Below are 26675 nucleotides of genomic sequence, written 5' to 3'. Positions count from 1 at the left end.
TCTTGCAGCCGACGATCTCAGGGAAGTGATGACGTCAGCTTAGTTCTTAATTGGCCAATCATAGCGCTTTTAACAGGGGCTCCACCAAAACAAGCCAATCACAGTCGTCGTACAGTGGGTGTCGTTGTAACGCAATGTAACAAAGAGCGAGTAAATCTACGCGTAGTACGACGCGACATGGAGTGCTGCATGCATTTGGTGGACCAATCTGCAGACAAACATTAGTTTTTCGGATGTTAGCTGGAGAAAATTTTGCGAATGTGTCCATCAGTGGAAGGACTTGAATACCAGAGAAGGTGCCATTGCTGCCAAAGCTATCCAAAGATTCCATTTAGAGCTCATGTTGGCGGAAGAACAACTCGATGTTGTCCCTACTGGCACTTTAACTGGATGTGTGTGTGTGTGTGTGGGGGGGGGGGGGGGGGGGGGGGGGTGGATATGTGTGTGTGGGAGGGGGGGTTGGGGTGTGCGTGCGGAGGGGGGGTGGGGGGATGTGTGCGTGTGTTTGTGTGTGTGTGTATATGTGGGGGAGGGGGGGGTGGTAGGGGGAATGTGTGTGTGTGTGTGGGGGGGGGAGGGAGGTGGATGTGTGTGTGTGGGGGGATGTGTGTGTGTGTGTGTGTGTGTGTGTGTGTGTGTGGAGGGTGTGCGTGTGGGGGTGGGGGGTGTGTATGTGTGTCGGGGTTGTATCCAAGGGGGTTGTGTCAAAGCATGTCCAATGAAAGTGGGGTTGTATCAAAAGTGGGGTTGTATCAAAAGTGGGGTTGTATCAAAAGTGGGGTTGTATCAAAAGTGGGTGCGAGTAAACCGGTCATCACTGCCAGCAGTTTTAAAGTGGCAGTTCTAGTGCCAGCACACACACACAGTTCTAATGTCAGAAACGACTGAGAAACTGGTATGCGTCAGCAATGAGCTTATATATAAACGTTACATGAATGGTATCTCTTGAGTAACTTTTGATTATATTTAGTACAGTTTTAGATTAAGACATACATACATGTAGCTTAAGAGAGAAAAGGGAATGGTAGCAGAGAGTGAGAGATAGAGAGAATAACATTTTAAAATAAAACCAACAATATCTGAGTTTTTTGTATGATTGATATATGTGTGTGTGTGTGTGGGACGGGGGTTGTTTGTGTGTGTTAAATGTAGCAAAATGTAACAGTAACAAGTAAATGGTGATCTTAAAAATGAAAGCACAAGATCTGTGTGTGTTGGACTGTGTATATATAGTTATGCATTTTATCAAAAAGAGGGAGTGGACTGAACAGACATAATGCAATATTTGGGTGATTAGTACACAATATCTTTTGTTCATTATAAATACAAGAATATGCATGGTTGGTAGGGTACGAGGATTACTTGTCCATTCAAAACTTCTATCTCGAGTCTAAATATTTACTTAACTTACTGATTCAATTTATGTGTTTCACCAGAAATGGTTGCTAGGGACATTTTTCCCATAGCAACGACCATCACAATGATTTTTTTTATATAAAAAAATTCACAGAATTAAATCTTCTATCATTTGGTGAACTGCACAATTACCAGTTTGCTTGACCATTCAATTTTAGTTCTCAAGAAAACGATAAAGAAGTATGAATATCGCCGTTGCGAGGGAAAGGAACGTCCTTAACAACGGGATTTAACTTTTCCTTTGTTTTTAACATTTCTACTTTAATGTGCAAATTTCAAACGTGGGAACATGTAATTTATGTTTAATGCACACCTATTTAACATACCTAACACACTAACATAAGTTACTCAATACCTAACATAAGTAAGTACTTCTCAGGTGTAGATCACGGAACTCAAAAACTAAGCATAATTTTGGGGCTTGGCCTATGGTCTATTTTGATTAGTAGTGTATACATTCATTGTGGATGGGTGATGAGAGGGGAGCGGCATTTATTAGAAGAAGAAAAATAACATCAAAAACTGTAGCAAATCTGGGACATAAAGGCTTTAACAAATGTTTACTTTTGATTGGAATGAAATTACTATAAATTTGCACGTTGATATATATAGTACATATTCCTGGGACGGATGAGGGATGAGGGGAGAGAAGGCGAGGAGGAAGAGGAGGAGGTAGGGTGTGGGGCATGGTGAGGTGGGGCAGGGTGAGGAGGATGAGGTGGGGTGTGGGGCAGGGCGAAGTGGGGTGTGCGGTAAATCTCTATTTGTGGTCTAGAGCACCAAAAGCCAAGTTGCACATTTGACAATGACAGCACATTTCAAACGATGTTTTTTATTCGTTGTTTTTCCTGTGATTGAGGCTCATCGCTCATGGAAGAACTGATTGTTTTTCTAAAAACAAATTTATCTGCCAAGTAAAATCAGGTACATTTAATGTAATTGTAATTTCTGTGTCTTTTTAATATCCTTCCAACATTTGTAATTTTATCTTGTGCAGCGTGAGTCTCCACGAGAGCTTCTGGGCTGCTTCTGCATTCCCAGCACAGACAGCATCTACTTTCATCCCATACAGCGGTACTCAACCATGCTGGAAGACAAAGAGCAAAATGACAACTTCAGCTTGACCGATGTTCCTTTTCCCACCCAAGTTGATCACATTCACTCCATCTTTGTTCAGGTTCGTGTTACCTTTGCCCTAACTCCAACCCCATGCACCTTCCTTAGCCTTTGGAGCCTCTTGCCTGTACATGCCATAAGCTGACTCCTTCCACCGCTGACGGCATGTTGGCCTGCTGTTTCTGTCGTTACTTAGAGCACCTGTCCACTCATCCTTCATGAACGGGATGTTTGCTTTTCATGTATTGTGTCAAATGGCTTCAGACACCTTGCAGTGATTTTCTGACAACTGCATTCTGATTTCATGACGCAAACCTTTAGGAGAAGCTGCCAAGTTATTTTTCGACTTAAATTGCATACAATTGCATACCTTCTTGTTTTTGTTTTTTTCACCTTCTTACAAGGTATATTGTATATGTACACATATATGTATGTATGTGTGTATGTATGTTGAGGGTTGGCGTCAGGAAGGGCATCCGGCCATAAAAACATTGCCTCAAAAAGAGAACCATGACAATTACAATTACATGTGAGCAGGGTACAGCCCGAAGTGGAGATCGGTTTCTGAGGTTTGGCACATGGAATGTAGGGACAATGACAGGGAGATCAGGAGAAGTGGTGGAAGTATTGGTCAGAAGAAGAGTGGACATATGTTGTGTGCAAGAGACAAGATGGAAGGGAAGTGGTGTGAGAATGGTGAAGGGTAGGCAGGGACAGAAATACAAGTTTGTGTGGCAAGGGTGCCTGGAGGGCGTGAATAGTGTTGGTGTCCTGTTTTCTGAGGAGTTTGTAGACAGTGTGGTGAGTGTGACTAGAGTGAGTGATAGGTTGATGATGGTGAAAATGATGATTGGAAAGCTCTTGGTGAACGTCATCTCGGGATATGCTCCGCAGGTTGGTCGAAGCGATGAAGAGAAGGACAAGTTCTGGTGTGCGATAGAGAAGCTGATGGAAAAGGTGAAAGATGAGGAAGTTGTTGTGGTAGGAGGAGACCTAAATGGACATGTGGGAAGGAGTATGGATGGTTTTGACGGAGTTCATGGGGGTTACGGATATGGTGTGAGAAATGGAGAAGGTGAAAGGATTTTGGAGTTTGCTGATGGAGCTGATTTGTTGATTTGTAATACTCAGTTCCAGAAAGAGGATAATAAGCTTGTTACATACACGTCAGGTGGGTCGACGACAACCGTTGACTACCTGATGGTGCGTAGGCGAGATAGGGGGCACCTCCGGGACACAAAGGTGATTCCGGGGGAGGAGGCTGTTTCACAGCACCACTTGGTTGTCTGCGACGTAAGGGTGAAAGGTGCGAGGAGAGCTCGGCGGGTGAAGTACCAACCGAGAATGAAGGTGTGGAGGTTGAAAGAGGTGACAGTAAGGGAGGCATTAAAAGAGAGGCTGAGTAGGGTCGAGGATGATGTGGTTGAGCTTGAAAGTGGTTGGATGTCAATGAAAGCTTGTCTGTTGGGAGCCGTTGGTGAGGTATGTGGATGGACAAAAGGACCACCGAGGCGCTCGGAAACATGGTGGTGGGATGATGAAGTTGGAAAGAGGATTGACGAGAAGAGGAAGAAGTTCAAGGAGTGGCAGAAGGTGAAGGGTACGGGAGCAGAAAAAGCAGAGCATGAAAGTTATAAGGCAGCCAAGAAGGCTGCAAAGAAAGAGGTAGCAAAGGCACAGGAGGCATGTAGGAAAATGTTCGGAGAAAGCTTGGATTCGGAAGAGGGTCAGAGAGCGGTATTCTTGATTGCAAAGCAGATAGCGAAAGAGAGGTGTGATGTGATGGGGGTGAGTTGCTTGAAGGATGAAGTGGGACAAATCGTTGTGGACCCAGATGGAATTAAAGGAAGATGGAAAAGATATGTGGAAATGCTGTTGAATACAGAGAATGAATGGGATGGCAACATAGAGAGTAACCCAGTTTTAGGACCGGCAGAGAAGATAACTGAGAAGGAAGTTGAGGAAGCGATAAAAGCAATGAAGAGTAGAAAAGCAGGAGGGCGGACGGGAGTTGTGGGAGATATGTTGAAGGCAGCAGGAATTTGGGGTGTGAAGAAAATGACAGAGATCTGTAATCTGGTGGTGAAAGAAGGCCGCATTCCAGTGGATTGGGAACTGAGTACCCTCGTCCCTCTATACAAGGGGAAAGGTGACCCTCTGGAGTGTGGCTCATACCAAGCGATAAGTTATTATAGCATGGAATTAAGGTATTGGAAAGGGTGTTGGAGAGGAGGATGAGGAAGAAGGTGAAGATCGACGAAATGCAGTTTGGATTTATGCCAGGAAAAGGAACGACAGACGCGCTCTTTATTGTGAGGCAGTTGCAGGAGAGGTACATGGAGAAGAGGAAGAAGTTGTTTCTTGGGTTTGTTGATCTGGAGAAAGCATTCGATAGGGTTCCACGCGAAGTATTGACATGGGCATTGAGGAAGTTAGGAGTGGAGGAATGGTTGATCAGAGTAGTGATGGCAATGTACAAAAGAGCGCGCACAGCTGTAAGGATGAAGGACGGGAACAGTGGTGAGTTTGAGGTGAAGGTGGGAGTGCATCAGGGGTCGGTACTAAGTCCACTACTATTTGTAGCTGTGATGGAGGTGCTGGCTCAGAACGTAAAGGAGGGTTTACCATGGGACTTGTTGTATGCAGATGATCTGGTGTTGATTCCGGAAAGTATGGATGGACTGAAGGAAAAGATGAACAAGTGGAATGAATGTATAGAGACAAAAGGTCTGAAGGTGAATATAGGAAAGACGAAGGTGATGGCAAGTGGTAAAGCATGTGGTGAGGTGGAAAGAACTGGGAAGTGGCCATGTGCTGTGTGCAGGAAGGGTGTCGGAGTGAACTCCATTCAATGTACAATGTGCGCTGAGTGGGTTCATCAAAAATGTAGTGGTCTGAGAGGGTCAGTAACCAGTGTGGCAGCTACATTCAAATGTAAGGTGTTCACAGAGGGAGCTGCAGATGGAGGAAATGTTGAGTTGGATCTTGGAGACGGTGTGAAGCTGGAAGGTGTGAAAACATTTTGCTACCTCGGAGACATGCTGAATGGAGAAGGTGGATCAGACTCGGCAATGGTTGCAAGAGTGAGATGTGCATGGAAGACGTTTCGGGAACTGAGTGGCGTGCTGATGAGGAGGGGAGTGTCGTTGAAGCTGAAGGGAAAGGTGTATGCTGCATGTGTGAGAAGTGTTATGATTTATGGGAGCGAGACATGGGTAATGAATGTAGAGCAGCAACGAAGGCTGGAAAGGGTGGAAATGCGAATGGTTCGGTGGATGTGCGGAGTATCGTTGAGAGAGAGGAAGACAAATGATGAATTGCGAAAGATGATGGGAATAGAGCCTGTGAAGAGGAACAGGTTGAGATGGTTTGGTCATGTGTTGAGGAAGGATGAAAGTGACTGGTTGAGAAGAGTGATGGAAATGAATGTAGAAGGAAGTAGAGGACGGGGAAAACCGAGAAAGACTTGGCTAAAGATGGTGGAAGAAGAAATGCGGGCAAGGGGGTTAACAAGGAGAGATGCAGAAAATAGGGGAAAATGGGGAAGATTGTCATGGGGACCACAAGGCTAACCCCCGCTCTGGCAGGGAAAATGGCCTTAAAATGCATGTTGTGTTGTTGTTGTATTTCATAAGGTTGTGGATGGGTTGTAATAAAAATTGGTGGACGAGTTGTTTTGGTGACAAGAAAAAGCTGATTCGGTTTTGGTTCAGGTCCGAATCCAAATCTGGTCTAATAGTGGGATACAAAATGTAAACTGCTCCGCTTGGCGGAGGTATTCTCTCTACCGAGTGCCGTTCTCCGTTTTATTGATGTTTCTCTTTTTAACCATTCACTTATACTGCCAGGTAATAATAAAGTTTGGCTTTTGGGAGGCAATTCAATAGATTGAATGAACATTATTTAATAATAACTTTCAAATATTACCTGCAAGATGTATGTATAATGGGGAGAAGATGTTTTGATCAAGTTATTTTGTTATCAAGTTATTTTGATCATCATCATTATTTTATTTTTTTGCTCTATTTCATTTCTTTCCAAAATAGCAATTGAATTATCGGTTGTCCTCCAACATGTATTTATTTGCTTCCTCAAGTGCACGACTTTCGTTTGTGGATGGCTGTGCGAGGTTTACTTGGCGTTCCACATTCTTGTAGGCAGATTTACATTGGCCCTCTCCTCCGAGGCCTCTCATTTTTCATCAAATATCAGGCCTGCAAGCTTCGACTCTCAAAGTCAGGCCGTTTTTGAAACGTGATGTTATCACAGTTCACCGCACAAAATGGCACCATGGAAACGGTACAGGACCTCGTTACATAAATCATAAAGTATTCGCACTTGGAGTTTTCTTTATTAAACCAATCGGTTTTCTACTTTTTATTGACTATTGTTGACGAATAAATAAGTTATGACTGGTGGACTGCAGATGCAAGACTCACTATAACATATTTGCAGTGAATACTTTTATTTATTTTTTTACATCATATCATTTGATGTTTAAGCCGTTATACCTTTGCTCTGGGCTAACGCTGAGGATTTGCGTTGAGGTCTGAAGATATCGTAACGTGTGGCTTGCATTCCTCTGTCTGCTGGGTGATTGACAAGCAGAAGCCAGTGGCTCTCTTTCCGAGGGCTTTGGTTGGCTTTAGCAGGCAGGTTTGGACAGAACGAGCGCTTACCAGGAATTTCGATAGATGAGAAGGGATGGGTGTATGGGGGGCTCCATTTGTCTTTTATCACGTGCTATAGAATGCAGGTGTGGATAATGCATTTAACCTTTGTATACCCATAATGAAGTATGTACACGCTTTTGATATGCACCTGAGGGATTCTTTTTGATATACCTATTGTGCAATGATTGCAGTATCTGCATGCCTTTTGGATACCTATTAATTTTTTAACAAATGTGCTTGATTTTGAATCATATATTTCATTTTCCAATCTTTACACAGATAATTGCTATGTTGGACACGTCGGCTGTACCTGCTCACCTCAAGCCTTACCTCACCCTCTACTCTGAAATTGTGTTCGAATCGCCCGTTATGCGTGATGGTGGTGAGCTTTGATGTTTCATTCTCCGCTTTACAAGCTCAAGCGTCGGCCATCTGGTTCTGGTTACCTTGACGCCAGGTGGTCTAGTGTTGTTCACCACCTCAGTCCTAACTCCATATGGATTTTTGCCATTGTGCAATGTGCAGATATTGTTTCTCACACGGAGGTGATCAGACAGCTGGCAGCTGATACGGTCAAATCGTGCGCCTCGCTGGGGATTAAGGGTAGCCGCTTTCGCTGTGGAATACATGGCCAGCTGCTGTGTTTTATCCTGAAGGTGAGAGACTTCTCACACATGCATGACGATGCATACATTTCTAACTTCGCTGCATTACTCTTTGCCTTCCATTTATAAACATCCACGTAAAAGCAGATGGAGCAAAATGATGTGAGAATTATTGTATTTAATTGGCAGAGGCATGTGGAGCAACAATTTGAGGAAGCATTTAGGTGGGTTTATCCAATTTTGTGGTGTATTAGCAAAGCATTGCTGTACACATTTTTAATGAAATGTAGACATGAACATTGATTTTGATGTAGGTTTTGAAATGTAGACAAATCTTGATTTTGAAAATGTAGACATGAACCATGAACCCGCAAATTTCACCCCAAATTCACTTTTTTGAAATACCGACTTCTTTCCTGGAGGTCCTTGGTGTCCTTGTGTTTTATACTTCTCCCCCCCCCCCTTCCCACACCTCCTCACCCCAATCCCTCTCCCTCCCACACATCTCCCGATGTCCCTGCTCTCAAATGTGTTTGTGTGCTTCCCCTTCTCTCCCCATCTTGTCTACCGCTCCCTCTTTTTATATATTTTGTTTGTCTGTTTGATTTTTTCTTTTTTTGTGATAAATGTTAGCTCTTTTACGAGCCTCGATTCTGTATACAAAAAAAGAAAGAAAAAAAAAAGACATTCTCTTTTAACGGTGGAAAAGTTAGGAATACACAAAATGCTGAATTAAGTGCACGAGTACAGTGGTTCCGATGGTCTCATTATTTCTTAACCAAGACGGCTCCGATTTGGAGCCTCGCTGCTCCATGCTATATTCTTACCAGAAAATGGTTTTCATTGTAAAAATAAAGTTCGTCATTTCGTCTTTTGGCTGCTTGACCAGAGTCAGTTTCCCATCATTTTGGGCAACCTAGATTTCCTGTGTGGAATGTTTCGACATTATTTATTTAATTTTGTATTCAAAGTCAAGGTTCGTGGAAGACAGCAAGGCCGTGGGACAAAATTGACAGACGGACAATCAACAGATGCAGGTAGTATTGAGCGGTAGGGGGAAGAGACAGCTGTGATTTTTCCATCTGTCCATTTAATTATCGCATCCATTTAAATGATATGCATCTCCATGATGGCTCAAATGCTGGACAAGAGGAACCTGTTTTCAGTTTCTCATATATGCCTTTTGGATTTCATTAGCTCCGCCAACGAATATGGCTGAAGGTTATGTTTACACTCCTGTTTGTCTGTGAGCAGGATATCTCAAAAAGTTGTGGACAGGTCGGCGGCAGTGTAAAAACCAAAAAAAAACAAACACCTTTAGAGGCCATTTTTCCCCGCAAAGCGGGGGTTGGCCTTTTTCGGGCACCGTGGTTGTTGTTGTTTTTTGGTCCCCTTTTTGAAGCAATGTTTTACGGCTGGATGCCCTTCCTGCCGCCCACCCTTTTTGTCGCCTTTTACGACAAACAGGGAATTACCAGTGAACTGATGCTCAATTTGCCGACCTCGGAAGGATGACAGGCTGAGTCAACCCCCCTGGCGTTAATTCAGCGATCGACCGGGCTTCGAACCCAGGATCCTCGGATCCTAAGCTGGCACCCTAGCCGCTAGCCCAACACCAGGCTAAGGACAAGGACAAATTGATTCGATTTTGCTGAAGATCCAGATCCGGATCATGATGTAAAAATTTATTAAATGATTCTTCACTCTTGAGAGATAGGGCCAAAAACGATATATAGTTTAGGAGTCGTGGACGGCGAGAGAACGAGGCCATTTGGTTGAGTTCAAAGCATGTTTATTCGTACAGAACCCAGCACACTCTGTCAAGCCCGTTTATCGGGCAACAATATATATACACATCATGCCGGAGCATTTGCCCGGGAAAGGCGAGACTGGGCATGCCCGGGCGTCCTGGGCGAGCCCTGGAAAGGCGAGTCTGGACATGCCCGGGCGTCCTGGGCGAGCCCTGGAAAGGCGAGAGCGGGCATGCCCGGGCGTCCTAGGCGAGCCCTGGAAAGGCGAGGCTGGGCGTGCCCGGGTGTCCTGGGCAAGTCCTGGAAAGGCGAGTCTGGACATGCCCGGGCGTCCTGGGCGAGCCCTGGAAAGGCGAGAGCGGGCATGCCCGGGTGTCCTGGGCGAGCCCTGGAACGGCGAGTCTGGGCATGCCTGGGAAAGACGAGACCGGGCGGCTCGGGCGAGCCTGGGAACGGCGAGTCCGGGCATGCCCGAGGAGAGGCGCGTCTGGGCCTGTCCGGGTGGCCTGGACGAGCCCGGCATGGTGATCGCTCCCTGGCCGCGTCCTCGGTAGGTGCAAGGCGATTGTGTATACCCAGCGGTAACCGCTACAATAGCATGATATCTCAAAAAGTTATGTAGTCAGGTTCACTATGTTAACAAATATAATTTCATTCAAAATTTTTGGAGATTAGCAAACCTGTACATTTTTGGAATCTTCAGAGCATGGAGAATCCGAAAATCAATGTTGGCATTTGCACAGATACCTGTATGGCCGCCATTTTGGATTTTCAAAATGTCCGCCATAAAATACACATTTTGCGCTATCTCGGCTTCGAGTCAACCTAGAAACTTAATTAAATATGCTAATCCTATGTTTTCTGGGTCAAGGAATTCAATAAAGGCCTCAATATAGTGCTCAGGATTATAGAAAAGCAACAAACAAAGGTAATTGAAAGCCATTGTCTTTGTATTTGTGATATAACTGTATTACATAATACATGATATTGCAAGACCTTTGAAGTATAGGTATGGGTTTATAAAGCAAGAAAGCAGCCTTGTTAGTATCAGATTGAACTATAAGTCCTTTTCACAGGATCTACTAGGTCCATACCGTTCAGGAATATGCTTTTACAGATCTTCATCACTGTGCTGTGTTATTTTCGCAAAGGTGTCTACGCAAATGCCAACATTAATTTTTGGATTCCTCATGCTCTGAATATTCCAAAAATGTATAGTTTTGCTAATCTCCAAAAAATTTGAACGAAAAAACATAGTGAACCTGACTAATTTGACGGATTTTTGACGAAACTTTGTGGATGAGTTGTGTAGGTGACAAGAACAAGCTGATTCGATTTTGGTTCAGGTCTCGATGCAGATCCGGCCAATCGGTGGGATACAAGACGTAAACTGTTCAGCTTGGCGGAGGAATGCGCTCTACCAAGTGCCGTACCGGTTTTATTAAGATTACTTGCAAGTGGCGTGAAAAATGAGGCCAGCGGTAAATTAGCAGCACTGCAGTTGAAAGTGTTGTAACAACCTGGTGATGTCTGTGCCTGCCCCACTGTTTTTATCCACACTCCTCCACACCTCCTCCTCCCCAGTCAATTCAAGTTTATGAACCATCCGATTTAATTAACGTGGTGTTGATATAGCGCAGGTTTGTTGGGCCAACATGGACTCCTCCTGCGTCAAAGTTCCTTGTGTGTGACCTTGTTTTTTCTTTGTACGGCAGGTAGAGATGGACAAGTATCTGAAAGGTGTGCAGTGGTTAAATGAACTCCTGCATCAGGTTGTGATTGTGCCTGAACGGGTGCGAATGGTAGTCACAAAAATCCTCAACGAAATCCCATGTCTGAAGCAAGAAGGTTGTGCTGTGGCCACAACAATCATAAAAGAGCTCAACTTCAATAGTGGTAAGAGACGTTGCTGCAAGCATTTTAATATCTAAGACTAGAACGCCACTCAGTAGAGCGCATACTCCCGCCGTGGGTGGCTGCTGCTGAGCCCTATCTTTCAATGGTAAAAAAAATCCTTCAAAAAATTCCTGGATCCGGAATAATATCCTGAGCTTCACCAAAAACTAATGAATTCTTCCTTATCCCAAGGGCAATCATCCCACCAACTTTCATCCAAATCCGTTCAGAACTTTTCCAGATATCTTGTTCACGAACATACGAACACACACACACACACGGACGGACACGATCGAATGCGTTACTCCCTGGCGGGAGTAATAAGCTGTTGCTTTTAATATTCTAAGCATATAATCTTTTAAATATATTTAACAGGAAATCTGTATAAATAACACGAATTTCTTTCCCATCTGTCCGGTTCCTTATCTCCTCTCACAATTTTGTGCCTCGTCACTAAACGTCATTGACATAACTCACAATATCCTACAATTCTATTTATGGCATTTACATTTACTTGCCTCCTCCTTATGTTCCATTCAGCCCAGTCAAAAGTAGTATTTTGTTAGTGTCCGTTATGCCGAATGACGCCACAGCATTCTGCCGGTTTGTGCGTCAAACCCAAATGTAGCAAGGATGTTTATTAATGCATGCTCTACTGCTCTGGGCTTGTGGAAGAGCAAGGACATAACATAACAAAGGGAACAGCAGGAGAAAGGAGAAATGGCAATAGCATGGCAGAGGGAGTTGAGATGGATGTTTTTTTGTGATTGATGCTGTGAAGAGAAACAGTTTGAGATGGTTTGGTCACGTGTTGAGTAAAGGATGAAAGTGACTGGTTGAGAAGAGTGATGGAAATGAATGTAGAAGGAAGTAGAGGACGGGGAAGACCGAGAAAGACTTGGCTAAAGATGGTGGACGAAGAAATGCGGGCAAGGGGGTTAACAAGGGGAGATGCAGAAAATAGGGCAAAATGGAGAAGATTGTCATTGGGACCCCAAGGCTAACCCCCGCTCTAGCAGGGAAAATGGCCTTAAAATGCATGTTGTTGTGTGGCAGAGGGAGAAGGTAGACGAAGACGGGCAAACGAGAGACACAGGCAACGATGAGGGGTATGGGAGAAAACAAGGGGGGGGGGGGGGGGGGGACAAGATGGATACATAAGCATAATTTTTAGAGGAGTGGGGGTGGGTTAACGGTGTAAAACAGATCACGGCTTTGGTTGGGAGATGACCTAAGATGGTAGTGATCAGTTGGCTTGGAGACCCAGAGGGAAGATTTAGATTGAAGAAAGTACGGAAGGAAGTTCCACAGGCGGGGAAAGAGAGGAATAATGAGTGTAGATAAGCAGTGGTTCTGGATTTCGGCGGTTTCACTTGGAGGGGGTTGCTGATGATTGTTGTTGTTTCCATTTATTATGTTTGTCATCTTCCAACAAATTCCATCCCATCACCCATCCTTTATGCATATGTCCACAAGTTCATCGCAAGATAAAGAGGTGTAACTTGAGGAACTTGCCGAATAGCTTCCTTATTAGTTTTCTTTAATCTCGCCTCCCCCTCCCCCACCTTCTCCCTACTGTTCCTTTTTCGCCAGTTACATCCTGATCAGGCCAGTGTACTAGTCCTTCCACGAGCCTTAACTGTATACCAATTATTTTGAACATCCCATATATCCAACATATGGAGGAATATTTTCCCTTCCCTCCCCCTTCTGAGCATCAGATAATGAGTCACACACTCCTAAATGAATAAAATGGTCAGTTCTTGCAAAACCTGGCATGCAGTTGCACATGTGCATGGAATCAAAGCCATTATCCAATAAAAAGGTGGCCTTGAAGGAGCTGCGCTCCAACGCGAGTCGAAAGAATTGACGCGACCAAAGACGGAATTCGTCCGAGTTGCTTTATTGAAACAAAACAGCTCAGGTATTCTGAAAAGCCCGTTTATCGGGCAGCAATATATATACACATTTATGCCGGGGCGTTTGCCCGGGAAAACCGAGACCGGGCATGCCCGGGTGTCAAGGGCGAGTCCTGAAAAGGCGAGTCTGGACATGCCCGGGCGTCCTGGACGCGGCCTGGCAAGTCGAGGCTGGGCGTGCCCGAGCGCTCTGGGCGAGCCCTGGAAAGGCGATAGCGGGCATGCCCGGGAAAGACGAGACTGGGCGTGCCCGGGAGGTTCGGGCGTGCCCGGGAGGTTCGGGCGTCCCCGGGAACAGCGAGTCCGGGCATGTCCAGGAGAGGCGCGTCTGGGCCCGTCCGGACGAGCCCGGCATGGCGATCGCGCCCCGGCCGCGTCCTGGCAGGTGCAAGGCGATTGTGTACATTCAGCGGGAACCGCTACAGCCTGAAGCTATTATACGGATCAGCAAGTGCTATCTCGCATAAGTGTCACATGGCTTGTAAGCACGGTGCGGAAGAACAAATTTTGAAGAATAACAACAAACGTTGGATTTCAAAAGGAAAATGCAACTTTAATCAAGGCACTTTGATCTCTAAGTGCACCCAACATGGCTCTAAATATATTTACGAGCATCTAAGGCCTTTTTACCCTTTGGGGGCCTCAGTGATTCCCATGCCCGCAGCCTTAATGGTTGTGCCTCACTACGTTTTCTGAAGACACCGATTTGTTTCAGAATCTTCCTTTCACAAATGTAGAAAACCCTGAATAAGTAAAGTTTTTAAAGCTTCGTAACCACCACTATAACAGCAATGCTGTTTACATGCTAATCTTGCCTCAAATTGAGTGAATGAATATAATATTCTAACACTGTATTATGCTAAACTGTGAAATGATTAATGTCCTCGGAATCAGGGCTTATGGAGAGATAATAGCAGCCATGGTTTGGTCTCCTTTGCTTCGATATTAAATGATTTTCTGCCAAAACGATTGCCAGACAACAACAATAGTGAGAAACTGTTTCAAATTTCTTTCATGCAGAGACGCATCACTCCTAATTTAAGTAATGCTGGAGATGGCACAACTATTGGAAAACCTGTTTTAGCCAATCTCTTCCTTGGAACTATTCTTTCAACTGCAAAACTTCACTTGCATACTAATGAGTGATACTGTTTGCAGAGAGCAATCATGTGACCACTGGCATGGTGAGGCAGCAGCACTTCCTTTTGAAGTTGCTCGAGCGACTGCAGAAAGAGCCGTCAGAGGTACGAGTTCTTCTTTGCATTATGTTGTCGTTCAAAAGAACGAATGATTGAAGTGCATGATTTATTTGCACATCCAATACGTGGATTTCACAGTTTTTGATCGTCAGAATTGTGGGCTATGTGAGTTTGTTTTTTTTTGTATACAGGATCGAGGCTCATGAAAGAGCTGACATTTATCACACAAAAAAAAATCAAACAGACACACAAAACATATAATAAGGGTAGCGGTAGACAAGATGGGGAGTGAAGGGGAAGCACACAAACACAACATTTGAGAGCAGGGACATCGGGAGATCTGTGGGAGGGCTTGGGGGGAGGAGGCGTGGGAAAGGGGGGTGGGGGGAGGAATGGGAGAAGTATAAAACACAAGGACACTGCAAGGACTTTCAGGAAGGAAGTTGGTAAACAATCCCACGACAATGCGCAGAAACGACAGTACCAACGTAAGGTAAAAGTACCCAAAGTAAAACAATCCCACGACAATGGGCAGATACGCAGACACGGTTGCTTGTTGTTCATCCTGTAGTATTAAATAATATTGGTATTAAATTGTATTGGACTTATTGGTATTAAATAATGCAGCGAATCGTATGCATCAGCCTTTGATTTGGAAAAATTAAACAGGTGGTATCAGATTCGGTTGCTTTGGTGTGTTGAGCTCAGATGGAGAAATTAAATAAACATCATTGAATTCACAATTGTAAGGGGACATTATTATTGCATTTTTCGATAAATGAAAATGAATGGATAAATGAAGTTAATTTTGCTTTTATTTGCTTGTGTATGGCATGGTTATATTTATTTATTTATTTTTTACGTTTTGTTTTGTATTTTATGAGGGATGTTCATTGTCATCTCACACTGTTCTTCACATTACCATTTGCCCATATGTGTTGTTTTTGCACATTCTTGGTCAACCTTCACTTTGTTGTTCAAATTCATCCTGTTCTGTTTATGTCCACTTTTGAACATCCTGCTGAACTCAAATGTACTTCTGCATGAGAGACCCTCATCACCGATTCAGTTGCTTTGACATTATTGTTCACCAAACGTCATTGCACAATGCTGATCTCGGGAATTCCCAGAATGCTTTGCACAGCAGTTTACAGATGATGCCACAATCCTACCACAAACTTTCTACGATTTTTTAGTTTGTTTGTTGAATAAATGTTTTACCTTTTTTTATTCACCAGAGGAAAGGGTATTGCATTTGGGTCAGTCTGTCTGTTTCTTGCAAAATTGAAGATTCGCAAATATATTTCTTGGTCTGGTCTGTGATTCTGTCTGTTTGTTGGGTGTGAAAAGTGAAGATTTTTGTAGTATATTGTTGGTCGTGTGTGTTATTGATTTCTTGAGGTCAAAAGTTTGACATGGACCAAACGTCAACAATTTTGTCAAATTTTTCATGGGATCGACCCTGAAATTTTAAAGAGGATTTGCATATCAGTTCACTGAATTCAACCACCAATTATTTTTGAGGTCAAATTTGTTTTATTGATTTGACAAGTATTGTGCTCTGCACGACATCTTTCTTGTTTGTCTGTCTGTCTGTTTGTCAATCGCGTACAAGTCGCAATTTTACACCGATCCGCACAAAACTTCACCAAACGGTGGATTTGCTCATAAGCAAGAAACCTCTTGATTTTGAGGTCAACATCGGCCAAAAGGTCAACTACTTTCTACCTTGTTTGTTTGTCCACAAACACCACCTAGTGGTAGCCAGTAATACACGTTATCTTTTTTCATCCGAATACCTCTACAAAGTATGTACAATTAGAATGCAAGTACGTCTAAAAAATACATACTATAAAACCACACAAAACAAGTCCTAGTTAGGGTTTGCAATCTTTGATTGCTCATTCTAGTTTTTTGTTAAATAAATATTTAATTCAAAATATAATCTAAAATGAAAAATATGGGCTAACTTAGACCATCCCTATACATTTATGGTGTTGTCAAACATATGTATCCCAATCAAAAAACGGCCATGGATGGAATCAACAGAATGTTGATTGAAGAAAACTAATAACCGTGGCAAGCAAGAAGCTGAAGTTTTTGGCGTCAATTCTTCGTCGAAGGAAAAACTTTTTTCTGTTTATTCTTTTTTTTTTGCTTTCATGAAGGATTATTGGCTGAAACATCAACTTCTGCTTGCTTTACATGGTGGTTAACATCCTTTGATCAATGTTCTGTTGATTCCATCCATTGTCCCCCTTGTCCGCTGACGCAGAGAGACACTAGCCTTCGCAATGAACACTATTTATCCTTTTGAAAATGGCAATAAAGCCTTCCTACCATCAACAGCAATATTTACCTCCACCACCAGCACAGAAGGTGGGCGGAGGTTTTGTTTTTACCCCGTCTGTCTGTGAACAGGATATCTGAAAAAGCTGTGGACGGATTCAGACGAAATTTGGTGGTTGTGGACAGGTTGGGTGTGTGGCAAGGACGAATCAATTAGATTTTGGTGAACATCTGAATCCGAATCCAGATACGAGGTTTTTATTAATTCTTGTAAGTGATTCTTCACCATTGAGAGATATGGCCCAAAACGAAAAAATTGCACGATATTTTAAAAAGTTGTGGATGAGTTATGACAAAACGAGGTGGATGAATTGGTCGGGTGACCAGAACAATCCGATTAGATTTTGGTTCAGGTCCGGATGCAGATCTAGCCTGTCAGCGTGATGCTTACTGTAATCTGGTGAGCCTGGTGGAGATGATATGTGCTCTACCAAGTGCCATTCTCGTTACAACTTGAATAAACATAAATTTTACATATTTGTTTTAAATTTGTATTTGCTCAATTACCTCTGAGGAGAGAGCACTATATATATATACAGTATATATATATATATATAAAAATACACACACACACACACACACACACACACACACACACACACACACACACACACACACACACTGTACATCTTTTTTCTCTCTGTGATAAACAAGTTTGAGTGTTTTCCCGTTCGTTTCTTTGTCAAATTTCCGCTGCGTATTTTGTTGTGTATGTGTTATTGTGTGTTTCTATTTGGTTTTGGTTTTGTAGTTGTTGCAAATTTGTGTGTAATTAGTCGTTTCTTTGTTTGCCCCTCGTGCGGCCTGGTGTCTCGTGCGGCCTCCTCGTCTCGACTTCTGCCCGCCCCCTATAGTTCGTTTGTTCTTCCACCTCTGCTCCTGCTTTCTCAAATCCACGTTCTCACTTAGAGACTTTTCCCAAATTGTTTTTCATGGTTTTGTTTAAATATTTATTTAAATATGTTTAAACCGCAGCCGTGATACTGACGCTGACGCGTATTGACTGACGCCGCCCCCCCCCCCCCCCCCAGAATTTCCATGTTTTAAACGTTTCCCAGTGTGTACCCTGGATAAGAATAGGTACGCCGTATCCCTGCGTGTCGTAAGAGGCGACTAAGAGGGTTGGCGTCAGGAAGGGCATCCGGCCATAAAACATTGCCTCAAAAAGAGAACCATGACAATTACAACTACATGTGGGCAGGGTACAGCCCGAAGTGGAGATCGGTTTCTGAGGTTTGGGACATGGAATGTAGGGACAATGACAGGGAGATCAGGAGAAGTGGTGGAAGTATTGGTCAGAAGAAGAGTGGACATATGTTGTGTGCAAGAGACAAGATGGAAGGGAAGTGGTGTGAGAATGGTGACGGGTAGGCAGGGACAGAAATACAAGTTTGTGTGGCAAGGGTGCCTGGAGGGCGTGAATGGTGTTGGTGTCCTGTTTTCTGAGGAGTTTGTAGACAGTGTGGTGAGTGTGACTAGAGTGACTGATAGGTTGATGATGGTGAAAATGATGATTGGAAAGTTCTTGGTGAACGTCATCTCGGGATATGCTCCGCAGGTTGGTCGCAGCGATGAAGAGAAGGACAAGTTCTGGTGTGCAATAGAGAAGCTGATGGAAAAGGTGAAAGATGAGGAAGTTGTTGTGGTACGAGGAGACCTAAATGGACATGTGGGAAGGAGTATGGATGGTTTTGACAGAGTTCATGTGGGTTATGGATATGGTGTGAGAAATGGAGAAGGTGAAAGGATTTTGGAGTTTGCTGATGGAGTTGATTTGTTGATTTGTAATACTCAGTTCCAGAAAGAGGATAATAAGCTTGTTACATACACGTCAGGTGGGTCGACGACAACCGTTGACTACCTGATGGTGCGTAGGCGAGATAGGGGGCACCTCCGGGACACAAAGGTGATCCCGGGGGAGGAGGCTGTTTCACAGCAGCACTTGGTTGTCTGCGACGTAAGGGTGAAAGGTGCGAGGAGAGCTCGGCGGGTGAAGTACCAACAGAGAATGAAGGTGTGGAGGTTGAAAGAGGTGACAGTAAGGGAGGCACTAAAAGAGAGGCTGAGTAGGGTCGAGGATGATGTGGTTGAGCTTGAAAGTGGTTGGATGTCAATGAAAGCTAGTCTGTTGGGAGCCGTTGTTGAGGTATGTGGATGGACAAAAGGACCACCGAGGCACTCGGAAACATGGTGGTGGGATGATGAAGTTGGAAAGAGGATTGACGAGAAGAGGAAGAAGTTCAGGGAGTGGCAGAAGGCGAAGGGTACGGGAGCAGAAACAGCAGAGCATGAAAGTTATAAGGCAGCCAGGAAGGCTGCAAAGAAAGAGGTAGCAAAGGCGCAGGAGGCATGTAGGAAAATGTTTGGAGATCTTTCACTCCCTCTTTCTGTTCTCTTCACCCTCTCTTTTGCTCAAGGTCATCTGCCATCTGCTTGGAAATCAGCCAACATCACCGCTTTGCACAAAAAAGGTGCAAAAACAGATCCCAGCAACTACAGACCAATCAGCCTTCTCCCAATTATCAGCAAAGTCATGGAATCCATCATTGCTTCAGATATTAAATCTTTCCTCTTCTCCAATGGCTTGATCTCTGATCATCAATTTGGTTTCAGACCTGGTCACTCTACTCTGGACATGCTGCTTCTGCTTTCTCAACAATGGATTGAGGTCCTCAACGCCAAACAGGAAATTAGAGCTGTCTCCCTTGACATTTCACTTGCCTTCGATACGGTCTGGCACCCTGCTATGCTCACCAAACTCTCCTCCTTTGGTATCCATGGAAATCTCCACGCATGGCTGGCGGACTTCCTCTCTGGTCGTAGTCAACGTGTGGCCCTGAATGGGTTTCTCTCATCTCCTCTTCCTGTTCAGGCTGGAGTTCCCCAAGGTAGTGTTCTGGGCCCTGTGCTTTTTCTGGTCTTCATCAATGATCTCTCTGACTCTCTTGAAAATCCTCTCTATCTCTTTGCTGACGACTCTACTCTCTGTCGCTCCATTCCTCATCCCTCAGATCGGCAGTCTGCAGCCTCCTCACTCTCTGCAGACCTGGACAAAATCACAGACTGGTCAAACAAGTGGAACATGTCTTTCAATCCTGACAAATCTCACACTCTTACAATGTCTCTCCGAAAGGACCGACTGGACAACCCTCCCATCTACTTTCTCAACAATCCTCTCCAAGAAGTTCTGTCGCTCAAGCTTTTGGGTCTCACTATCTGCCATGATCTTTCTTGGGAAAACCACATTTCCAAGCTGGCCTCCAAAGCCAGTCGCCGACTGGGCATCCTCCGTCGTGCGAAGTCCTTCCTTGGCACACCTGAGCTCCTCACCACATACAAGGCTTTCATCCGCAGCTCAATGGAATACTGTTCCCCCCTCTGGGCTGGTGCTCCTGCCTCACACCTTGCTCGGCTTCACGCTTTTGAGGCCAAAGCTTTCAGAATCATTGGAATCTCCTGCGATGTAGTCAACACCGAGGGCCTTTCACTCACTCACCGCAGGCAGGTTGGTGGTCTTTCTGTCTTCTACCGACTCCTCTACGGCCTTGCTCCCCCAGCTCTCTCTGTGCTCTGTCCCCCCAATATTCCTTCAGGTCGCACAAGATCTGCCTGCAACCCTCTTATGGTTAAACTGCCAAAGTCTAGGCTCTCTGCTCACCTTCACTCTTTCATTCCCCTTTTCTCCCGCCTCTGGAACAAACTCCCCCACTCCCTTCAATCCCACTCCTCCCTCCAGGTCTTTAAAACAGCTGTTCACCACCATCTCTTATCTTCCCCCATCGAAAACCTTGATCTTTTCTACCCCCGGTAATTCACCCCAGAGTCCTTGCAGTGTTCATATGTTTTATTCCTCTCCCACCTCCCCCCAAGTCCTCCCGATGTCCCTGCTCTCAAATGTTGTGTTTGTGTCCTTCCCCCTCTTCCCCCTCTCTTTTGTGTCCTTCCCCCTCTCTCCCCATCTTGTCTGCCGCTCCCCTTGTTTTTTGTGTTTTGTGTGTCGGTTTGTCTTTTTGTGTGATTAATGTTAGCTCTTTCACGAGCCTCGATCTTGTATACAAAAAAAAAACAAAATAAAAAAACGCTTGGATTCGGAAGAGGGTCAGAAAGCAGTATTCAGGATTGCAAAGCAGATAGCGAAAGAGAGGTGTGATGTGATGGGGGTGAGTTGCTTGAAGGATGAAGTGGGACAAATCGTTGTCGACCCAGATGGAATTAAGGGAAGATGGAAAAGATATATGGAAATGCTGTTGAATACAGAGAATGAATGGGATGGCAACATAGAGAGTAACCCAGTTTTAGGACCGGCAGACAAGATAACTGAGAAGGAAGTTGAGGAAGCGATAAAAGCAATGAAGGGTAGAAAAGCGGGAGGGCCAACGGGAGTTGTGGGAGATATGTTGAAGGCAGCAGGAAGTTGGGGTGTGAAGAGAATGACAGATCTGTAATCTGGTGGTGAAAGAAGGCCGCATTCCAGTGGATTGGGAACTGAGTACCCTCGTCCCTCTATACAAGGGGAAAGGTGACCCTCTGGAGTGTGGCTCGTACCGAGCGATAAAGTTATTGGAGCATGGAATGAAGGTATTGGAAAGGGTGTTGGAGAGGAGGATAAGGAAGAAAGTGAAGATCGACGAAATGCAGTTTGGATTCATGCCTGGAAGAGGAACGACAGACGCGCTTTTCATTGTGAGGCAGTTGCAGGAGAAGTACATGGAGAAGAGGAAGAAGTTGTTTCTTGGGTTTGTTGATCTGGAGAAAGCATTCGATCGGGTTCCACGCAAAGTATTGACATGGGCATTGAGGAAGTTATGAGTGGAGGAATGGTTGATCAGAGTAGTGATGGCAATGTACAAAAGAGCGCACACAGCTGTAAGGACGAAGGACGGGAACAGTGGTGAGTTTGAGGTGAAGGTGGGAGTGCATCAGGGGTCGGTACTAAGTCCACTACTATTTGTAGCTGTGATGGAGGTGCTGGCTCAGAACGTAAAGGAGGGTTTACCGTGGGAGTTGTTGTATGCAGATGATCTGGTGTTGATTGCGGAAAGTATGGATGGATTGAAGGAAAAGATGAACACGTGGAAGGAATGTATGCAGACAAAAGGTCTGAAGGTGAATATCGGAAAGACGAAGGTGATGACAAGTGGTAAAGCATGTGGTGAGGTGGAAAGAACTGGGAAGTGGCCCTGTGCTGTGTGTAGGAATGGTGTCGGAGTGAACTCCATTCAGTGTACAATGTGCGCTGAGTGGGTTCATCAAAAATGTAGTGGTCTGAGAGGGTCATTAACCAGTGTGGCAGCTACATTCAAATGTAAGGTGTGCACAGAGGGAGCTGCAGATGGAGGAAATGTTGAGTTGGATCTTGGAGACGGCGTGAAGCTGGAAGGTGTGAAAACATTTTGCTACCTCGAAGACATGCTGAATGGAGAAGGTGGATCAGACTCGGCAACGGTTGCTCGAGTGAGATGTGCATGGAAGAAGTTTCGGGAATTGAGTGGCGTGCTGATGAGGAGGAGAGTGTCGCTGAAGCTGAAGGGAAAGGTGTATGCTGCATGTGTGAGAAGTGTTACGATTTATGGCAGTGAGACATGGGTAATGAACTTAGAGCAGCAACGAAGGCTGGAAAGGGTGGAAATGCGAATGGTTCGATGGATGTGTGGAGTATCGTTGAGAGAGAGGAAGACAAATGATGAATTGCGAAAGATGATGGGAATATTGCCTGTGATTAATGCTGTGAAGAGGAACAGGGTGAGATGGTTTGGTCATGTGTTGAGGAAGGATGAAAGTGACTGGTTGAGAAGAGTGATGGAAATTAATGTAGAAGGAAGTAGAGGACGGGGAAGACCGAGAAAGACTTGGCTAAAGATGGTGGAAGAAGAAATGCGGGCAAGGGGGTTAACAAGGAGAGATGCATAAAATAGGGCAAAATGGAGAAGATTGTCATGGGGACCGCAAGGCTAACCCCCGCTCTAGTCGGGAAAATGGCCTTTAAAATGCATGTTGTTGTTGTTGTTGTTGTTGTTGTTGTTGTTGTGATAAACAAATTATACCAAGTTATGTTGTACCGAAAGCTGTTTGTGATTTAAAGTTTAACTCATCTGTGCCATGTGGAAAGTCTTCATTTCAGCAGAGCCTTTGTCCAAAGGGCATTTAAAATATAATTGCGGATATGTCATGGTAATTATGTTAACTCCCATTAATGTATCAACATAGATAATATATGTGCTGTGCCATCTGTTCTTCAAGATTTTATCCCTGATACAATTCAGCCTGATAGTTTAGTCTTTTTTCCATTTGAATCTTATTTCAAAGATGAGGAAGAGTAAACTATTCCAAATGTTGTTTTTTTTTTAATTTGAGAGATTTAATACTTGTCATGGGTAGCAGCTTAATGTGGGTTGTTAGTAAAAGAGACAGGATCCTTGGATTATCTCAGCCACTGCGTAACCTCTGCACTCTCTCCTGCAGGTACTCACCGATCTTGAAACTTTGAAGAAGATATTGGTGGCACCAGAAAACCTTCGTATCCACATATCGGCCAACTTGGATTCTCTCAGCCAAATATTCCCATCACCACACCTGGCTCTTCGTTCTGCTCTACTGAAGGACAACCATGTTAATATGGCTATTTCGTATGTCCATTCAATAGTTCCAGTGTGTGTGTGTGTGTGTGTGTGTGTGTGTGTGTGTGTGTGTGTGTGTGTGTGCACGCATGCGTGCATGATATCCTTTTCTGATTCTGCAATTAATTTTTTTTCAAAACTCACAAAAATCGACAAAATATAATTATCTTGGTTATCTTTGTGGAAAGCTAACCTGCTCACCTCCACTCATCTGTTCCTCTTTTTCCTGCCTGTGGAATAAACTTCCACATTCTCTTCAATCCCATTCTTCTCTCCAGATCTTTAAAACATCTGGTCACCACCATGTCTTATCTTTTCCCATCCAAAAACCTTGATATTTTCTACCCACGTTAATACACCCCAAATCTACCTCCTTCAAATTCCGTTTTCTCTCCTGAAACTCCTTGTGCTGTCCATCCTGTCTATCCCGTGTACCCCGCCCCAGCCCTCTCTTCCACAGATCTCCTGTTGTCCCTGGTCCCTACTGTTGTTGTACTTCCCTCTATCACCCCCTCTTGTCTCCTGCTCCCTTTATTATATGCTCTATGTGTTAGCTCTCATACAAGCCTAGATTAATGTTACGTATTACCTCCCCAAACCCCAGTTACGGTGCACCTCCGAGTCTCGAGAGGGAACGCGGCAGAAAGATTGTTAGTTTTAGTGTCATAATAAACCATGGTAAAACCACACCAATGCAATTGTAGAACAAAACAAGTAATTGTATTAAGAACTCTCACATACACAAAAATAACACTTAAAGAAAGTACAATGAAAATATCACTTGCATCAAATGAACAATACATATGATGGTACCATCATTCCCCAATGCTCTCAAAGCAATAAACTCACGATACGCCAAACGTGAGTGGAATGTAACATTCCCCAAAGTCCGTGCACTAATCCCCACACTGGTTGAAGCCGTGCAGAACGACGAGAACAGGCAGGTATCGGCACGGTGCTGAACGAGGAGTTATGAGGTGAGAGGTCGATATGGGAATTGAGCCGATATGGAAACCAACGGCAATCCACACGATGATGTCGATATGGGAATCCCAATGACTAAACAAGATGCACCACGCGGACAGCCTCTTCGCGGACAAAATGGCGTATCAGCCTGTAATGTAGGTTCTTGCTTTTTCTCCAACAATACCTCACACTTGGTAATAAAACCTGAGACGCAGGTTTAATTGCAATCGCAATATAGGAGGATGTCGCGGGCAATCCCTTTCACAGGAAGCCTCAACTCATTCGTGACCAATATAAAAAAAAGTCTGCTCGCAGCCTCGATGCGACTCACGGCTGTATCTCTCTCATGGCCGTCTCCTCTCTGCCAAGCTCCTCCTCTCCTCTTCCGGCCTCTTTGCCGCGTCTTCCTTTTTCCTTCACATACACGTCTTTTCACCTTGTACTAATGTCATCTACATTTCACACAAAAATCTTCACAACAATATTACCTGAAACTAAAAATCCTACAAGTACATAATAACAACAAAGGCAGAAGTGACGGATCTGTAACACTAAGTATACAAAAAAAAAATCTGATTGTGATCTTTCCTGATGCCATTGCCCGCAACATTCTTTCCATTGGTGGTTGAGTTTCCTGATGCCATTGGCATACAAGTTGTGGCTGTGAAATATTTTTGAATGCAACAGCAACAAAAAAATTTAAAGGAAAAATAATTGTCTCCCTCCCTATACATGCAGACATGCTCACGTTTTTAACTTAAGAGTTTTTGTTCTTGTTTTCTATACAGTCGGACCCTGCTATTTGCGGTTTTGCTATTCGTGGGTTCCGCGTATTCGTGGTTGATAGAATGCGACCTGTTTCTCCATTTGTGGAAAAGTGTCCCGCAAATTCGCAGGTTTTTTTTTTTTTAGCTCACCTGGAACGAAGTTCAGGGGAGCTTATGCGATGGCACGTCAACAGTCCGTCCGTCAGTCTGTCCCTCCGTCCGTCCGTAAACACTTGAAACTTCTCCGAAACCGCTGATGGGATTGCGACCAAATTTGGCACAAATGATATTTGTTGTGATGTGACTAATGTGTGTTCACGGCATTAAAAAAAATTGGGCTCCAAGGAGGTATACTCCACGAATAACATGGTCCCACGGTACTTGCAGAATGTTGAATCAAAATGTATGCTAGATCTGAGAGGTTCCATGATAACTGAACCACAGTCAAATGATTTTGAAGATTGCATTACAGGAATGCTGCTTTGCTGATCTCGCAGGCCAAACCCATTGAAAGAAAGCCACTATTTCCTACGGCAGACGTCCCCTATTGGTGTCATTGTTGGTGTGGGTGCTGTTGAGTCAAGCTACCTAATACAGACCGTGCCATGTGTCACCAGCTGCCTAGACCCTAATCTACCCGCAATTATGGTGTTCATTGAGTACCTCACGGCTCTCGAGGTCTGTGGGATGTCGTCTCTGCATCGTTTCCATCATCAAAGCTAATTTTGCTTTATTCAGCCTATTTTATTGAAAAATTTCAGTGGTTTTATATACTGCCATGAACCTGTGTGCATTTTGTATTTAAGTTGATGCTTGGAAGGTGATTTGATCTTGATTGTGTTTGTGTGTGGATTGATTCATTTTGCTCATTAGGGCCCAATGTGGAGACAGGTTCGAGGCTTAGGTTTGGCGTATCACTACAGGTGTGTGTAATCATCCTTCTGACCTGATATGTTTGTCCGCTCATCACTGAAGTAGTTTTTAATAACGACATGGGTTGGAATTGTTCAATACATCGAGTTGTGTTGAAGCCTGAAGGTGTCTTTCCTGACAAGTTATTTGAACCTTCGGTCTCATTCAACCGCAGTTTAAAAAAATACTTCATGGCCAATTTTTGTCATTCTCGGTTTTATTAAAGTGCAGACGTCGGGCATGAAGCAAGCTGGTGTCCTACCTTTGCAGCATGCGGGTAGATCCCAGTGAAGGCCTACTGTACTTCATGCTGTACAAGTCAAGTCAACTCGTGAGCGCCTATAAACAGGCCATGGACATTCTGGTGAGGATGTTAATCTGAAAGAGTTTGCATCGGTGGTATGTGTGTGTATATATATATATACATATATATATATATATATATATATATATATATATATATATATATATATATATATATATATATAT

At 44.2% G+C, this 26675-nt stretch overlaps 1 protein-coding gene across 3 annotated transcripts in view; it reads left to right on the top strand.

Moving 5' to 3' along the window:
* The window catches only part of LOC137432927 (uncharacterized protein C05D11.1), a 199295-nt gene that overhangs the window by 156995 nt on the left and 15625 nt on the right, over positions 1-26675 (top strand). For all 3 annotated transcript variants that reach the window (XR_010985599.2, XM_068125243.2, XM_068125244.2), the window contains 9 exons: positions 2414-2593; positions 7485-7587; positions 7731-7861; positions 11277-11457; positions 14535-14620; positions 23387-23550; positions 25772-25952; positions 26148-26197; positions 26457-26550. Coding sequence is in view for 2 of the 3 variants with exons in the window: in XM_068125243.2 (XP_067981344.2) it covers positions 2414-2593; positions 7485-7587; positions 7731-7861; positions 11277-11457; positions 14535-14620; positions 23387-23550; positions 25772-25952; positions 26148-26197; positions 26457-26550 (1170 nt within the window). In the remaining variant the exon portion in view is untranslated. The remainder of the gene's footprint in view (positions 1-2413; positions 2594-7484; positions 7588-7730; positions 7862-11276; positions 11458-14534; positions 14621-23386; positions 23551-25771; positions 25953-26147; positions 26198-26456; positions 26551-26675) is intronic.

This window comes from Myxine glutinosa, chromosome 8, assembly GCF_964187855.1.
Source record: "Myxine glutinosa chromosome 8, kmMyxGlut1.1, whole genome shotgun sequence".
NCBI lineage: Eukaryota > Metazoa > Chordata > Myxini > Myxiniformes > Myxinidae > Myxine > Myxine glutinosa.
Note: the sequence above shows the minus strand (reverse complement) of the source record. Positions and strands in the feature narration are given on the sequence as shown.